Source organism: Boleophthalmus pectinirostris, unplaced genomic scaffold (assembly GCF_026225935.1).
Source record: "Boleophthalmus pectinirostris isolate CB_2022bp ecotype Guang Dong unplaced genomic scaffold, ASM2622593v1 HiC_scaffold_13, whole genome shotgun sequence".
Lineage (NCBI taxonomy): Eukaryota > Metazoa > Chordata > Actinopteri > Gobiiformes > Gobiidae > Boleophthalmus > Boleophthalmus pectinirostris.
The window spans coordinates 3,634,284-3,652,740 of NW_026571036.1; the positions used below are offsets into that span (position 1 = coordinate 3,634,284).

At 42.1% G+C, this 18,457-nt stretch overlaps 1 protein-coding gene across 1 annotated transcript in view; it reads right to left on the reverse strand.

Annotated features, from left to right (window-relative positions):
• LOC110172315 (beta/gamma crystallin domain-containing protein 1-like) overlaps positions 1-18,457 on the reverse strand; it is a 184,750-nt gene that overhangs the window by 20,546 nt on the left and 145,747 nt on the right. The window contains exon 18 of the mRNA XM_055149441.1: positions 13,957-14,096. Coding sequence (XP_055005416.1) covers positions 13,957-14,096 — 140 coding nt within the window. The remainder of the gene's footprint in view (positions 1-13,956; positions 14,097-18,457) is intronic.

Sequence of the window (18,457 nt, forward strand, 5' to 3'; positions counted from 1 at the left end):
ATATAAATAAGTATATTTATTGCGTTTTTAAATATAGAGATTGTGGAACAGCTGAATATATAGTTTATTTTGAATATGTTTATGTTTTTCTATGACTTATTTCATGTTCAAAGTTAATTTTATCCATTTTACGTTTTATACTTTGCAAAACTGCTCTAAGGTTCATATTTGTAGCCTGAATTTATTTTCAATTTGACAGTTTCGTGTAAATTATCAATAACAAAGTGTTTTTTTGCGAGAGAAATGCTGAATAAATAGTGTAACTAATCGTTTCAATAATCGTGATTTCAATATTGACCAAAATAATCGTGACTTTCTTTTTTTTCCATAATCGAGCAGCTCTAGCCCTAACCCCTCGTTCACTGCATGTCCCCGCACTCTTTAGCGCCCCCTACAGCGCACGCATTCACAGAGAGATGCAGCTCACTACTTTCAGATCATGTGACTCTGGAGTTTAGATAAAAAAAGTTTGCTAAACAATCCGTGTATCATTCGTTCATTCGTTTTTCAATATAAAACCAAAAATAAGAAAACGAAAAAACAACAGTTTTCTTCTTTATTTGTCTCCAAAACCAAAATGAAAAAAACGGATAATGATTCGTTTTTTCAGTTTTCAATTTTGTGTTTAAATGAAGAATGGAAAAAACGGATAACGACCGTTTCCCGTTTACGTGACTTCAGTGACTGCGATGCCGGACTTTTGCACCGCGTACGGACTGAACTAGGACTGATCCAGGTCCGAGACCAGAGCGGGACTGAGACCGGGACCAGAGCGGGACTGAGACCGGGACCAGAGCGGGACTGAGTCTCAGTAGCGCTCTGGTCCCGGTCTGGTCCATCTGAACCAAAAGCTCTTAGTTCGGTTCGTTTTCGTTGGGGTGAAAGCGTCAGTCGGAGGCTTTGCACCACCTCGGAATCAGCCGCGGTTCTTGAGCGCGGAGGACCAGAGCAGCTCGGTCTGGTCTCGGACCTGGATCCGTCCTGATTCAGTCCGTATGCGGTGAGACTGGGACCAGAGCGGGCCTGAGACCGAGATCGAGACAAGACCAGGACCAGACCGGGACCAGACCGGAGGCTCAGAGCCCACGGCAGGGCCGGAGCTCGAAGCTGAGGCTCGGACCCCGTGGAGCTCGGAGTCAAAGCTCCGAGTCCGCTCTGGTCCCGCTCTGGTCCCGGTCTGGTCCCGGTCTCAGTCCCGCTCTGGTCTCAGTCTGGTCTCGGACCTGGATCAGTCCCGGTTCAGTCCGTATGCGGTGCAAAAGTTCGGCATCGCAGTCACTGAAGTCACGTAAACGGGAAACGGCCGTTATCCGTTTTTTCCATTCTTCATTTAAACACAAAATCGAAAACTGAAAAAACGAATCGTTATCGTTTTTTTCATTTTGGTTTTAGAGACAAATAACGAAGAAAACTGTTGTCTTTTCGTTTTCTTATTTTTGGTTTTATATTGAAAAACAAATGAACGAATGATACACGGATTCTAAACTCTGATAAAACTTGTTTTCTGTCATAGGACTGTAACGGTTCATTTATTGGTGCTGAACTGTTTCAGTACAGGACACTGGGTTTGGTGCAGGGCTGTGCTCGAGTGAGTTCGAGTAATTTGTGTATGTTTACATTTCCCCACCACATCTGCAGCTACACAGAGTCTCGGCTCTTTAACATTCATTAAGGAATTCGTTGATTGGGGCAGTGTTTCCCGCAGCGCTTTATAGTTAGAGCAGCCGCCTTGACAACAATTGCCACCCGCCTTGAGTACGTCCCTCCGAACCACGTGAATCCTCACAAAACTCCGGTCATCACGCCGCGGTCCTCCTCATTTTCGCTATTTTAATGCAAACGCCACAACAAATACAAACACCACAACACAAACGCAAATGCCGCAACACATTAAAAAGCCACAACACATTAAAAAGCCACAACGGAAGTGACCGCGGGACTCTATTTTCCGACGGACCGATCAAGCGGCAAGTGAAGAAGAAGAAGAACTACAACGTGAAAAGTAAAGGAACGGAGAAGTTGGAAATGCCAGTAAAAGTAATTTACTGTTTTATCATTATTCGTTTCACGTTGTAGTTCTTCTTCTTCTTCACTTGCCGCTTGATCGGTCCATCAGAAAATAGAGTCCCGCGGTCACTTTCGTTGTGGCTTTTTGATGTGTTGTGGCTTTTTAATGTGTTGCGGCATTTGCGTTTGTGTTGTGGCGTTTGTATTTGTTGCGGCGTTTGCATTAAAATAGAGTCCCGCGGTCATTTCCGTTGTTTTTTGTGTTGTGGCTTTTTTTTGGTGTGTTGTGGCTTTTGTATTTGTTGCGGCGTTTGCGTTTGTCGTGACCCTTCTCGGCTTCCGCAGAAGTGTCACAAATCGGCGCTTTTATCTGCTCCGCTCAGTCGAAAATCTGCAGTGGCCGTGACGGGATCATGTTTTTATTATTTGTTTCTATTTCTTTTTTGAGAGACTTAAAAATAAATCCACAGTCGGAGCGCGTCCGAGTCCGAGTCCGAGTCCGAGTCGGAGTTTCCGTGTTTGTTTGGTAAACGTAATGACCCGGAGCAGAAGTGAAGCCTCAGAAACAGCAGAGTTCATGACGTGACCTGCTGTTTCACAAACGAGTGCTGCTGGAAATACCCGTCTCTTTCTCTCTCTCCTCCTAAATACTCTCCCCATCCTTTCTCTCTCTCTCTTCAGCTGTAACTCTCTCTTCTCTCTATTCCTCACGTTCTTTTTTCTTTCTCTCTCCCTCCCTTTTTCCCGTTTCAGTCTCCTCCATAATCTCACTCTCTCCCTGTCCACGTTTCGTTTCTTTCCCTCTACTCTCTCTCTCCCAGCTCCCTCTTTCTTTATTTCTCTCCTCTCTCCCCATCTCTCTCTCTTCACCTGTGACTCTCTCTCCTCCTTACTCTATTTCTCTCATTCTTCTTTCTCTCTCCCTCCGTCCAATTTCTCCGTTCTCCACTGATCTCACTCTCTCCGTCTTTCTAGTCTCTCTCCCCACCCCTCTCTTTTCATTTCATCTCTCTCTCTCTCTCTCTCTTCACCTATAACTCTCTCTCTCTCCTCTCCATTTATTCAATTCTTTCTTCTTTCTCTTTCCTTTCTCGCAATTTCTATCTTCTCCATTAATCTCTCTCTCTCCCTGTCCAGCTTTCTTTTCTTTCTACTCTCTCTCTCTACCCATCCCTCTCTCTTTATTTCTTCCCTCTTTCCCCGTCTCTCTCTCCTCTCTTTTTCTCTCATTCTTTCTTCTTTCTCTACTTTCTCTCTACCCACCCCTCTATCTTTATTTCTTCCCTCTCTCCCTCTCTTTGCCTGTAACTCTCTTTCCTCTCTATTTCTTTCTTCTCTCTCCTCCCAATTTCTATCTTCTCCATTAATCTCACTCTCTCCCTGTCCACGTTTCGTTTCTTTCCCTCTACTCTCTCTCTCTCCCAGCTCCCTCTTTCTTTATTTCTTCTCTCTCTCTTCACCTGTGACTCTCTCTCATCTCTATTCTCACATTTTTTCTTCTTTCTTCTCTCCCTTCCTTCTTCCAATTTCAATTTTTTCCATTAATCTCACTCTCTCCCTCTTCTACACCCCTCCTTTTCTCTCTCTCCCCCCATCTCTTTATCTTCCCCTGTCTCTCTCTCTCTCCTCTCTATTCCTCCCATTATTTCTTCTCTCTCTCCTCACAATTTCCATCTTCTCCATTAATCTCTCTCTCCCCGCACAACTTTCTTTTCTCTTTACTCTCTCTCCACCCATCCCCTCTCTCTTTATTTCTTCCCTCTCTCTTCTTCTTTCTCCCGTCTCTCTCTCTCTCTCTCTTCACCTGTAAATCTCTCTCTCTACTTTACTCTTTTTCTCCCGTTCTTTCTTCTTTTGTTCTCTCTCCTTCCAATTTCAATCTTCTCGTTTTATCTCACTCTCGCCCCCTCTCTGCTCTCTCTTTATTTCTTCCCTCTCTCCTCTTCTCTTTCTCACATCTCCCTCTTTTCACCGGTAACTCTCTCTCTCATCTCTATTTCTCCCATTCTTTCTTCTTTTTCTCTCCCTGCTCCCAATTTCTATCTTCTTCATTAATCTCTCTCCCTGTCCAGCTTTCTTTTCTTTCTACTCTCTCTCTCTCTCTACCCACCCCCTCTCTCTTTATTTCTTCCCTCTCTCCCCCTTTCTTTCTCCTGCTCTTTTTTCTTTCTCTTCAAATTTTTATCTGCTCCACCGATCTCACGCTTTCCCTGTCCAGCTTTCTTGTCTTTCCCCCTCTCTACTTTCTCTCTCTCTACCCCTTCTTCTCTCTACCCACCGCCTCTTCTCTTTCTCCCCATCTCTCTCTCTTCACCTGTAACTCTCTCTCCCTCTTACTCTATTTCTCTCATTCTTCTTTCTCTCTCCCTCCGTCCAATTCCTCCGTTCTCCACTGATCTCACTCTCTCCGTCTTTCTAGTCTCTCTCCCCACCCCCTCTCTTTTTTATTTCATCTCTCTCTCCCCTTCTCTTTCTCCCCGTCTCTCTCCACCCTGATCCCCCCTCTCTCTCTCTCTCTCTTCACCTATAACTCTCTCTCCTCTCCATTTATTCAATTCTTTCTTGTTTCTCTTTCCTTTCTCGCAATTTCTATCTTCTCCATTAATCTCTCTCTCTCCCTGTCCAGCTTTCTTTTCTTTCTACTCTCTCTCTCTACCCATCCCTCTCTCTTTATTTCTTCCCTCTTTCCCCATCTCTCTCTCCTCTCTTTTTCTCTCATTCTTTCTTCTTTCTCTACTTTCTCTCTACCCACCCCTCTATCTTTATTTCTTCCCTCTCTCCCTCTCTTTGCCTGTAACTCTCTTTCCTCTCTATTTCTTTCTTCTCTCTCCTCCCAATTTCTATCTTCTCCATTAATCTCACTCTCTCCCTGTCCACGTTTCGTTTCTTTCCCCCTCTACTCTCTCTCTCTCTCTCCCAGCTCCCTCTTTCTTTATTTCTCACCTCTCTCCTCTTCTCTCTCTCTTCACCTGTGACTCTCTCTCATCTCTATTTCTCACCTTTTTTCTTCTTTCTCTCTCCCTTCCTTCTTCCAATTTCAATTTTTTCCATTAATCTCACTCTCTCCCTCTTCTACACCCCTCCTTTTCTCTCTCTCCCCCCCTCTCTTTATCTTCCCCTGTCTCTCTCTCTCTCCTCTCTATTCCTCCCATTATTTCTTCTCTCTCTCCTCACAATTTCCATCTTCTCCATTAATCTCTCTCTCCCCGCACAACTCTCTTTTCTCTTTACTCTCTCTCTACCCCACTCCTTCTCTCCACCCATCCCCTCTCTCTTTATTTCTTCCCTCTCTCTTCTCCTTTCTCCCCGTCTCTCTCTCTCTCTCTTCACCTGTAACTCTCTCTCTCTACTTTACTCTTTTTCTCCCGTTCTTTCTTCTTTTGTTCTCTCTCCTTCCAATTTCAATCTTCTCGGTTTATCTCACTCTCGCCCCCTCTCTGCTCTCTCTTTATTTCTTCCCTCTCTCCTCTTCTCTTTCTCACATCTCCCTCTTTTCACCGGTAACTCTCTCTCTCATCTCTATTTCTCCCATTCTTTCTTCTTTTTCTCTCCCTGCTCCCAATTTCTATCTTCTTCATTAATCTCTCTCCCTGTCCAGCTTTCTTTTCTTTCTACTCTCTCTCTCTCTACCCACCCCCTCTCTCTTTATTTCTTCCCTCTCTCCCCCTTTCTTTCTCCTGCTCTTTTTTCTTTCTCTTCAAATTTTTATCTGCTCCACCGATCTCACGCTTTCCCTGTCCATCTTTCTTGTCTTTCCCCCTCTCTACTTTCTCTCTCTCTACCCCTTCTTCTCTCTACCCACCGCCTCTTCTCTTTCTCCCCATCTCTCTCTCTCTTCACCTGTAACTCTCTCTCCCTCTTACTCTATTTCTCTCATTCTTCTTTCTCTCTCCCTCCGTCCAATTCCTCCGTTCTCCACTGATCTCACTCTCTCCGTCTTTCTAGTCTCTCTCCCCACCCCTCTCTTTTTATTTCATCTCTCTCTCTCCCCTTCTCTTTCTCCCCGTCTCTCTCCACCCTGATCCCCCCCCTCTCTCTCTCTCTCTCTTCACCTACAACTCTCTCTCCTCTCCATTTATTCAATTCTTTCTTCTTTCTCTTTCCTTTCTCGCAATTTCTATCTTCTCCATTAATCTCTCTCTCTCCCTGTCCAGCTTTCTTTTCTTTCTACTCTCTCTCTCTACCCATCCCTCTCTCTTTATTTCTTCCCTCTTTCCCCGTCTCTCTCTCCTCTCTTTTTCTCTCATTCTCTCATTCTTTCTCTACTTTCTCTCTACCCACCCCTCTATCTTTATTTCTTCCCTCTCTCCCTCTCTTTGCCTGTAACTCTCTTTCCTCTCTATTTCTTTCTTCTCTCTCCTCCCAATTTCTATCTTCTCCATTAATCTCACTCTCTCCCTGTCCACCTTTCTTTTCTCTCAACCTCTCTACCCACCCTCTCTCTATTTCTTCTCTCTCTCCTCTTCTTTCTCTTCACCCATAACTCTCTCATCTCTACTTCCGCCGTTATTTCTTCTCTCTTCCTCCTCCCAATTTCTATTTTCTTTCTCAACTTTCTTTTCTCTCTTCTCTCTCTCTCTCTATATATATATACATCTATTTTATGCTCTATAATTATTTCTTCCCTCCCTCCTCCTCTCTCCTCTCTCTTCTCTCACGTAGAGTCAGAATGTCACACATCAGCAGCATGTGTACGTTTCCTTGTGTCTGTAAGAGTCAGTGTGCGCTCTGACACACACACACACACACACACACACACACACACACACACACACACACACACACACACACACACACACACACACACACACACACACACACACACACACACACACACACACACACACTTCTGCACAGACGCCTCACTCTCCTCTGAGCTAAAGGTCAAAAACATCTGTGAGTTCGGTCAAGTGGTAACGGAGGGAAACAGGGGCAGATTTTTGACATTCAAATGTCTCTTATTCAGAAACTAGAGGAACTATTGAAATAAGTAAAGTATCAGAATGTAGGAAAGAGTTACACTCCAACAGGGTCAAGTTAAACCTGTGATATTCTTTCAAGTTGTTGACAAAAAATTTAAAAACTCATGTCGGTAACGGAGGGAATGAAATATGCAGCACTTTTTGGGCAATAAATCCAAACAGTGATAACTCTTGGTTCTCACTTACATATCCTTAACAAACTGGTTTGAATATTTGCTTCATATAGTTTTCTACCATATGGTACAAGATTAGGTTGAAAAACCTCTTACTTTTTGAGTCATGAGATTTTTTATTAAGAAAGTTCATGGTAACGGAGGGAAAAGTAACGGAGGGAAAATTGTACAAACAAGTAGAAGGTGCAGGATTTTACATCATTTGTCGCTATTTTTCTTCCGAATACTTTAATATTACTTCAAAATGAAAGGAAACTAGTTCTATAAAATATGTCAGTCCTTCCAAGAACACTTTTATCATTTTAAATACTTTTTAAAGAAAAAAATCCTGTACCTTCATCAACAGTTCAAAGATGGAATAACACAAGATATGATAAAATACATCCATTTATTGACATGATTTTTGAGTCTTTGAAATTTGGTAAATAATTTTTGTTCCATGTTTCATACATGGTCTGTTTAAAATGTATGGAACTTTAGAACCAAAAATGGTACAGAAAAAAGGTCAACAGTTTGATAAACTAGAGAACATATGTATCTGTTCAATACATTTTTATATCAGATGAATTAACTTGAATTTTTGGCCTTGTTGTTTACTTCTGCTTGACTGGGCCCATGTGTGAAGTGAACGACTCTGACGGACTTTTTTCCACATGTATTTGAGCAGAAAGTTGCACACACACTGGAGAAGCAGATTAAAAGTAAATCCACCGTGTCCCGTCTGCATCTAAATCATAAAGCGTTTCATTTTCTGAGAGTCAGTGAGTCTTGTAAACTCATCGCGGTGAATAATTTGGACGCTCTGGATGCAGAAAAATAAGTGAGGGATAATTTTGGACGACTGCAAACCCTTTCAGATGAACTAGTTCTGTTTTTCACGGTTTTAAATTTCATTCACATTCATGTACAGAGAGTTTAATAACGTGTGGCAGGTTGTGGCAGGGAGGGCGTCTGTCTGTATCGTAAATAAAAGCAGTATATTTATCTCTTGGTCAGGTCAGAGCGAAAACCCGGCGCGGTGATTGTAGACGAGCAGGCGAGGACCCAGAGGTGAGCAGGGAAACTGTGTGCGGCGAGAGGAGATGGAGAAAAAATCTAAAGTTCAGATTTTCAAAGCGGCAGAACACCCACACGTTTGGTTCTAAAGTTCAAATGGACTTTTAAGAAGCTCTGAGCCGCCGGTGTGTCCTCGTCTGATGAGTCTACGGCTCCAAAATATTTACAGAATATTGTAATTTTGGTGAAATCAGACCTGGATTTTTTTGAGATTTGAACCGTGTTATAGTAGTTTGTTCCAGGGTTCCCACTCTCTTTCACTGACAAAATTTCAAAACCTTTCCATGACTTTTCCATGACCTAAAACAGGGGGGCAAATTTAGCCCACAATATTATTATATTTGACCCATAAGATCGTATCAAATCTGTATTCGAGCTGCCCACCGGTTACAGATCGACTATAAAGACATGATTTATTTAAAATGTTATTATTATTTTATATTATGTTTGTTCTGGTTTCAATGTTTAAGCAAAACTTTTATTAAACATTCATTTTAATAAGAAAAGGTTTAACATTACAAATAGGGGTGTCAAATTATCTCGTTAATTGCGATTAATTAATTACAGTCATATTTAGCGCGTTATGTTTTTTAATCGCGTTAATCTCATTTTTAATCTCTAACTTTAGTGTTTCTGTATGTGAGTTTCTTTATTATAAAACCTGTTTTTATGTGTTGTTGGGACAAACAACACACACACACACAAACAAAAACACATTTATAACATTTTTTTATTTCGGCAATTCCACTCATTGTCGGAAACCCACACAGAACGCGCGCAGTAAGAGCGACGTTTACGGCGTCAGTCGCACAATGGACGAGGTCGAAGAGCCAGTAGAAACAGAGCAGCAGTGCACAGGTAAAAACACATTCGTGTCTTGGAAATTATTCTCCCGACGTGAAAATATAAAAGAAAATAACAAATATAATATCGCCTGAAAACAACCTGCATAGGACTCATGATGTCTGCACTACTGTCCTATACACACACCAACACACACACGCACACACACACACACAAACACACACAAACACAAACACACACCTTCATCATCGTCATTAACCTGAGAACGCGCGGACCACGTTTCCTTCCGTAGTTACTGCGCGGACACCGACCTGCTCCCGTGAGCCGCGTGTGGATCGTGTTTTCTCGCTACGCGGCGTAAACCAGAACTAACACCAAGACTAAAACCAGGATTAATCCATTCCAGGACTAAACTAGGACTAAAGTAGGACTAAAGTAGGTCTAAACCAGGACTAAAAGAAGGACTAAAACCAGTGATCTCATATATAAAGCATTTCTCTATCAATAATATTTTTAATATGGTTAAGGAAAGACTGGACTTTTTATTGTCTTTAAGTCGACAAAAGTTATTATGTTCAGATTTCCTCGTCTTTGTTACTTTACAGCAAACAGTTTCTTATTCATGGAGACTTGGGCTCAACAGCCAATTTGGAGAGATTTGTTAAACAATAAATGACTTTATAAAGTCACTTTTTTAAATCTATATGAGTCTTTTGATCTGCCACAATAATGTAATAATGAATTTAAATGAAAATACCTCAAATTGAAGCTTTTCTCAGCAATTTTTAGGTGAGATTAAAATGAGATTAATTAGATTAATTAATTACAGATCATAATTAATTAATCTCTAAATTTTTTTAATCGCATGACAGCACTAATTACATATCTCGAAAGAAGAGAAAACATGCAGATGTTGTTGAAATTTTTCAATAAATATTTAGTTTGAACCACGACTTAGTCCCAGTTTTTAATTTTGACCTCTGTGAATTTGAGTTTGACTCTCTTGGTCTAAAGTGAATTTTCCATGACTTTACGGCATCTGCATGTGTAGAATTGATCACACCTTCAGGGCTAAATATAAAATATTAACCCTTTCCTCTCACCTTATGGTTTGGTTTTTAACATTCAAAATCCTGTCAGTGCATTTATTGTCGTCTCTTTTAAACAAAAGGCGCAGACGTTTGGAAATAATCAGAACAGCCTCATGAGAACTTAACAGAACGAAAGAGTTACGTGAAAGAAACACTAAAACTTTCATTGAATTTACAAAATTCCAGGCTTTCCATGACCACGGGAACCCTGTATATTTCTGTAGTTGTATTTGGAGTGATTCGTGCATGTTTGAATCATCTTTAATCTCTTATTTCCAAGACGCCATTTTGCTGATCGACCTGTTTCCAGCGATAGACTCCAACTGTGACGTCCGCACTTCCTTCTCCAGTTCGATTTTCTTAAAGGGTGATACTTGTAAGATCGGGCAGCGTCGCGTCATCGTTTTGGTCCAAATTATGCTCTGCTCTAGTGTGACGTGCAGCTGTACACAGGAGGAGCCCACAGCCTGCGGCGCTTTGTTCTGACGACGTTCACGGCCACGTCAGCTCCCACCGGGCGCCACAGTTTCCTAACGCGATAGTCAGCGCCCTGGAGTCTTTTATTAAGTTCTTTTAGGTGAATATTACGAATTAAAATGTCAAAATTGTAACGTAATGATCCACAGGAGACAACAGCGCAGACACAAGCGCGACTCATTCTCTCTTTCTCCTTCTCTTCTCTCCTCTGCTCTGTTGGAGAAGCACATCCTACAGCCCCAAACTCTCTTTATGTCTCTCATCTCTCTCTCCGCTCTCTTTCTTTCTCGTGCTCTGCTGGAGAAGAACCCATGGTACATCCCACAGAGAGGCTGCTTCTGTTGGAGGAGGAAAACTTTGGCGTTTGTAAAGTTTTTCCATAAACTTCAGAGGTTTATGCCCCAAAGTTTAGAGACAAATCCGGCGCATATTTAGACGTTCTGTTGCGGAGCGGGAGGGAGTCAGAACAGAACACCGAGGCCGCACTTATGACACAATCTTGTACACTCATTCATGAATCTTTTCTTTATTAAAAATGTTCGTAACTTCCACTTTAAGAAGAGAAGTCTGAGCCAGATTCACAAAGCAGTCGAATTCCTTCTTCACCAACGTCCAACTACAAACACCTCCACGCTCATTTACATAGAAAATTAATACGTATTTGGTTAGAAACGCGCTCTGAACTTTCAAATATGGCCAGTATGGGTTTGGAGAGACTGAACGAGAAGGTCAGGTGGAGTTCGTCTACAGACTACGGCAGTTTTACGGCTTCAGCGATGATTTCAAATGTCCAAACTCGCATGAACACACCCAGAGAGGGAATATTTGAGTCATAAACTTATTGAAATAAGCAAGGGCTTATATCTCGAGCTTTCTATTCTATAACTAAGCAGCATTTTGCATTTATTTTATTTCCCTGTGTGTAAAATGTTAAAACAAATTGTTGGTTTAATGAAAACACAAATAAACAACAAGCAAATGGTTTTGGATTTTGTTCCCAAATTGACCTTAAAACCGAGGTCCGAACCGAACCGTGATTTTTTTTGTACCGTTACACCCCGATTCTGTCATAAATAATGATCAGATCAGACTGACACGCAGAGTATTTATGGACTAATATTATTATAGTCAGAGTCGGACAGGATTATTTGCTTTTTGTCTGAAATGTGGAAGCTGGAAGTAAGGCCATCACAGAAAGCTCGTATTTATCGGGCTTTCAGTGATGGCAGACCCGCGGTGAACAGCGAGGGAGGTGGGCTGGGCTGGGGGAGCATGAAAGTGAGCTCTGGTCATGGGAGGGGCACGGGGGTGGTGTTGGTGTTGAGTCCAGCGCCGTGACCAGACTCAGGGCCGTGACAGACGCACACATGGAGGCACTGGGGCTGGGACAGACTGAGGCTCACTGCAGCCTGGACAAAGTTAGTCCATTGTCTATTGGGTCAAACTAAACTCTGTTAGTTTGTCCCAATAGCCGAGTTTCATCGTTGACAAAAGCGCGCGTTGCATGATGGGAATTATTTTGGTCGGCGGCAAGAAACACCAATTCAACATGACGGACGGAGCGAGAAAGCACGTAAAGGGTATTGATCCAGGTTATTTATCCAGTCTAACGGCAGAGGACCCAAGACCATTTGACCAGAAATTGGTCATAAGCATCGACGGACGACAAATCACCCTTTTCAACCCCGACAGAGTCTGGACCAAACCAAATTTCTGGTCAGAATCTCCAACTACCTGGACAAATATTCACTTGGGCGATATCCACAATGACTTGGTGGAAACTCCTGGGCCATTCACAGCAGAAAAGATGAAAACCTCCAAGAGTCTGGATGTGTTGTTGAACTTGTTGGAGTCCACGGTTTGTTAGGATCTTCTACGTTTGCTCTGCGGATGTTTGAAAGACGTTTAATTCACCGACAGTGGTTCTTTTCACTCAGAATACGAAAAAGACATTTATTTTCCTTCTTCCGTGCTTCATTTGTGCGTCCGATAATGCAGCAGGAATTGACCATTATCAGGGAGAAATACGCGAGGTTACGCACTGTGTTTGACGCTATCGTGTTTCTTGCCTCCGACCAAAATATTTCCCAGCAGCAACGCGGGCTTTTAATAACAATGACGTCAGCTGAAACTCGCCTATAGACACATGCTCTAAAATGCCTCATAAATGTTACTGGATCACACAGTCATATGTTTATAGGAAATAATTTTAGAAAATATATAAGTTACAATCATGGAGGAATTAGAATTTTTTGTTGCATTATCAGAGTGATAATATTCTCAAACTGTAGAATTTTTGTTCTTACAGGTGCTGCTGATGCTTCGTCTTCCACAACAACATTTTCAGTTAAGAAAAAGTTTTGTAAATGCCAAAAATGTTCATGAATTTGTTTGTAAGAACGTTTCACAAATGAGACCCACTGTTATTTCAAACCTTCTTATCAAAATTGTGGCATTCACACAATATATTTTTAGCCAAAAAGGTGAATAGAAGCACAGAGACTCAGACTCACACTCTGGAGCCGAGTCGCCCAGCAGCACTGAACGATCAATCAAGAGTCTCTTCACAATAACACAGTCAGGTGTAGTCACTGTATTCACACATACTGCAGTTTTATTTGAGGATTATTACTCTGACTAACGGAGCTCAACAGCGACTGCTCACGCTGGCACCGGAAGTAACCAGTCCCAGTTTTGAGCCCAAACAACTTAAAAACGATCAAAACACAAAGAAAATGTGACTAGACTGAACTGTTTGTCACGAATGGACCAATTTTTTACTTAATTACGAAAACATTTCACATTTCACCAAAAAAAAAACTAAAAAAGTCGTAGTTTTACACAAGAAATGTCCCATGTTTCTCTATTTTGGACCAATTGGATGCCTGAAAACAGTAAAATGAGGCACAGATTGTGATTTTTTTTATGTACAAATACAGAAAAGCTGCATAAAAACGACCAAAACACAAAGAAAATGTGACTAGACTGAACTGTTTGTCACGAATGGACCAATTTTTTACTTAATTACGAAAACATTTCACATTTCACCAAAAAAAAAAACTAAAAAAGTCGTAGTTTTACACAAGAAATGTCCCATGTTTCTCTATTTTGGACCAATTGGATGCCTGAAAACAGTAAAATGAGGCATAGATTGTGATTTTTTTTATGTACAAATACAGAAAAGCTGCATAAAAACGACCAAAACACAAAGAAAATGACCGTACTGACTCACGTTACTCATGAATGGGCCAAGTGTAGAACAATTTTTCCATTAGACACACACACAGAAGAAATGAAGTGTTCTGAATATAAACCATACACACATGTAAGTCGACCACAGTAGAAAAATACATAATCTGTACTCACATGCCTCCCTCCACCAGCACAGACTGCACCCGCCCCCCTCCTCCGCTCATCAGCAGGTTCACCTCGCCGTCGCTCAGCACCAGACGCTTCCCCTTCAGGCCGCAGCGCTCGAACAGAACGATGGAGGGCAGCGAGAACTCCTGCGAAGCACAAGAACGCACGCGGAGCACGTCAGGCACGGCGGGGCATCAGGTTTAAAGAGAGGGACGTCGCCATGGAGACGGAACACAGAGACAGAGCTTTAAAGGGTCGATGTTCTGCTGTTTTCTGTTCTAATGTTGTTTCGTCATCACAAACATTTGGAGCTTTGAAGGTGTGTAAATCAAACAAAACCCAACTCCAGGTCTGTTTTTCAAGAGGTAATAACATCATAACATGGCTTAAAGGTTGTATGGAGGATTTTTTTTTTTTTTTTTTTTGTTTCAAATTGTCAGTGATAGATTATAGATGCAGTAGCCTTGTAATTATGATGACCAAAAAAAAGAGAATAAAAATGCATCAACTCTGGACGTGGTGGGGCTAAACATTTGCCAATAGATAACGACACTGCCTCGTTATCTGTGAGCTGACAGGCTGTCAATCAAACTCCCTACGTTTCTAGTGTAACTGACTTGCCTGCGCCGCCGGTACGTGGTTTACGTACGACTGTCACGCAGTCCACAGACGCAAGACGCACAGACGCTGTTTACTCCACCAACGCAACAGTTCTTAGTGGCTTTTTTTGACCTATATCTTCCTCGCAGTTCGCACAAAGTTTGTTGCAATGGCGACAAGAATCCAGGAGCAGTTCGCCGCAAAAGAAAGTCCGTTTTTGAGGTCGCTGAAAGAAGAAGACAAGGGGAAAAGCAGCGAAGCCAAACTAAGGTGATTCTTATAGATTCATTCCAGCGATGGAGCGACTGAAGCAGACGAAGGGTCTAAAGACTGACGCACTGGTCCACAAATTACTCCTGGACAAGAAACTTCTGCTTATTATAAAAACGTACTTTATTTCCAAGAGCTACACAAACGTTTTTCAGGACACGAAAGCGATATCCTATGTCTGAAAACGTAATTTTCAAGGCAAAGAAAGAGTCCGCTTGCTGCTGCGTGTTTGTAGCTAGTTCATTCGCACGGAATCTCCGCGCAACCTTCTCTGCACCCCTTTCCTGCTCCTGTCCCCGCTGCCCGATCCGCTCTTCCCCCTGCTCCTCACTTCTCCGGGCACGGAATCTCCGCGCACCGCTCCCCTCTCCCCTCTCCTTTCTCCTCTCTCTCCCCTCTCTCCTGCTCCGCTCTTCTTCCTGCTCCTCACTTCTCGTCCGCGAACGAAATGTCCGCACCCCCCCCTCCCCCCCGCTCCTCCGTCTTGCCTAACCAACACTGTAGTTAGTTGTTTACAAGTCATGTGCACCGGCTGTAAACAAACCTGTTTCTGGCGTAAGGAGGAGGAGGTGTTTCTACGTAGGAGCTGTAGGGGAGGGGGGGTGGTTTCACGCATGCGCAACATTTGAAAAAGGACAAACAGTCGCTGGATTTCTCGTTCCTTGGAAAATCCTCTATACAACCTTTAAAGGTGCATTGTGTAACTTTTTGGTTGGTCATTACTTCTATTTATTCAGTTACAGGTGGTTTTACAGCTCAAAAATACTTAAAAATACAAGATTCTGACAGTGGGTTTGATTGTCTCTCCACAGATCTGACCTGTAACTTGGCCTTGTTTGGTTTCCATGATGATAAAAAAATTTAATATCATATTGTGAAACATTTCAGACAAAAAAAGCTCACAAGAGTCCCTTTTTGTGTACCGTATTTTTCGGAATATAAGGCGCAATATCAATAAAGTTGAATTCTCTCGTTCATTTTCATACAGAAGGTAGAAGTGTAACAATATCCAAGTCTCATGACACGATATCGTCACGGTATGAACCTCGTGGTACGATATTTCTTGCGATATGGTGGGGAGGTTCACTAGAGATGTAACAATATCCAAATCTCTCGGTATGATGTTTTCACGATGTACATCTCATGGTGATATTTATTGCGATATTTTGAGGAGACAAAAAATTGTTAATATGCTACTTTTTCCTCTTAAAATGCCTTGACAAGATTTAATCCAAAGAACTAAGATTTAAAAGTGTTAGAACTGTTATTTCTTCTTGTCGTCTGCACTGAAATGGAGCAAAGAATCTTTTTTTTTTTAGCTATTGCTGCACCGTGACTCTTCATTTAAGCAAAAAGACTTGTAATTTGACATATTGTGATGGTCCACGATGTTATTGTGAGAACTTTTAACGATACGACATTACGATATTTCAGTTATTGTTACATCCCAGAAAGTGCACTGCTTTATAAAGTCCGTTAAGCGAAACAAACAGACGACACTTGAGTCTGATCCTTAGTCCAGGCGTCCACGATCCATCGGCAGATCGTGGTGTCATTCGCCCGGCGTCGCCTCGATGTCTTGGTGAATGTGGATTATGAATGTGAATGTGGATCATTTAAGTTTGTTTTTTTATTTCCTACGAGGACGACTCAGATATACATTGAGTAATAATGTGTTTAGTGCAGCTTTGAGCACATTTGTTTGTTTTACAGAAACCAAACTTAAAACCACAAGACTGTCGGACTAAGGTTATGTTTACACTGAAACGAATCACATCACACCGTATCACTGAGTGCGTATACATGTACATCAATAACCCGGTTATGATCGGGTTTTTTGAGTATCCCGGTTTCTTGATGGTGCATGTAAACGCAGTAACCCGGTTTCAGTATCCCGGTTATTAGAAACCGGGTTACTGTAGCTGGTTTATTCCGATAATAACCGGGTTACTTGTGGCATGTAAACGCAGTATCCCGGTTACTGCAACATAAAGTTGAGTGCGCATGCGTCCAAAAGACACTTTCCAGCCTTTCACCACAACAGTAGTGACATAAATAAATTGACCAACATAAATAAAGTGACCAAACGAGTGAAATGACTGTAAAATAAAGAGCTGCGCTAAACCTGCACATGTACAATCTGCACACGTACAATCTGCACTGAAAACTAAAACATGAACTATCTCCTATACTCTATACGCACGAAACACACTTACCATCATTAGCGCCTCTTCTGTCACAGAAATAACACACATAATCCACAGAGTCGTGTCATTTAGTCCAAAAGAAACTGATCACATCAGTGGCGCAAGGAGCGAGTTGTTTTTATCGCCGCTAACAGTTTATGCTAATTAGCCAAACGGTCTTAAGTTTTTGTTTCTGTAAAATGTAAACAAATGTGATCATAGCTGAATGATCTGATCAAACGGGCTGATGTGTCTATAGTGTTTATGGTTTATATGTTGTAAAGTTGAGTTTATTTATGCAGAAGATTTTAATGAAGAATCTGCACAGTGGATTGTGGGAGATCTCGTAGCTCCTTAGCTTCTTATGCTAAAGGAGCTCACGGTTTGTATTTTTCCTGGTTTATGAAATTGATTTAAGTTAATTTTTGCGCCTGCGCATTTGTAAGATTATGTCAAGAAACCGGGATACTCCATTTGATCATGTACACGTGGATATGAGTGTCCCGGTTTCTCAGTGCGCATGTAAACACAGTAACACGAATACTGACAGAACCGGGATATGGCTAATAACCGGGTTATTGATGTGCATGTATACGCACTCACTGTATCCGAAACGATTTGCATCCAGACATGTCGTGAGGAGAAAAAATCTGTTTGTCGACTGTACAAAAGTTAGTTTGTTTGAATACGTTTCGCAGCTCATCCAAGCTGCTTCTTCAGTTCTGAGTCAGAATATATCTGTCTGACAGATATAAGGAAGTGTCCACCAGCGTCTGACCAGAGCTGAAGAAGCAGCTTGGACGAGCTGCGAAACGTCTTCGACCAAACAAACTTTTTGTCCAGTCGACTTTTGTCCAGTTTTCTCCTCGCCATGGATTCTACCTGGACGACTGAGGGATTCTTCACACGTCCAGACACAATCCTTCCCTGTCCACACAGCTCTGCCCCTATTTGTTTACGTTTTACAGAAAAGAAACTTAAAACCACATGGCTCATTTTCTAAGAGCTCAAAAACAGCTCGCTCCTTGTGCCCTGACACGGTTCAGCTTCTGTCGGACTAAAGGACACGACTCAGTGGAATATGAGTGTTCTTTCTGTGACACAGGGATGTTCTGATGATGGTGAGTCTGTTCTGTGTTAGTAGTTTTAGCTCCGCAGTTTGTCTCTGGTTTGTTTAAACTGTTTTCCGCAATAGCGTCACATGACCGATGTCACGAACTCGGCGAATCAGGAAGGTGCAAGTCACAGTGACGTGGTCCAATAAGGACGCGACTAGAGTTCCTACATCAGAGTATCAACATTTTCAGGCGTCCACACAGTCAAGGATCAGATCTGTACTCTGGCGGCACCAGATCGTTCCGTCTCTGGAGCCGTTTTCCATCGGATTAGTGTGAACGAAAACCGTACCCACAACGAAAACGACTCGAATACGAAGTAGAGTGAATGAACCC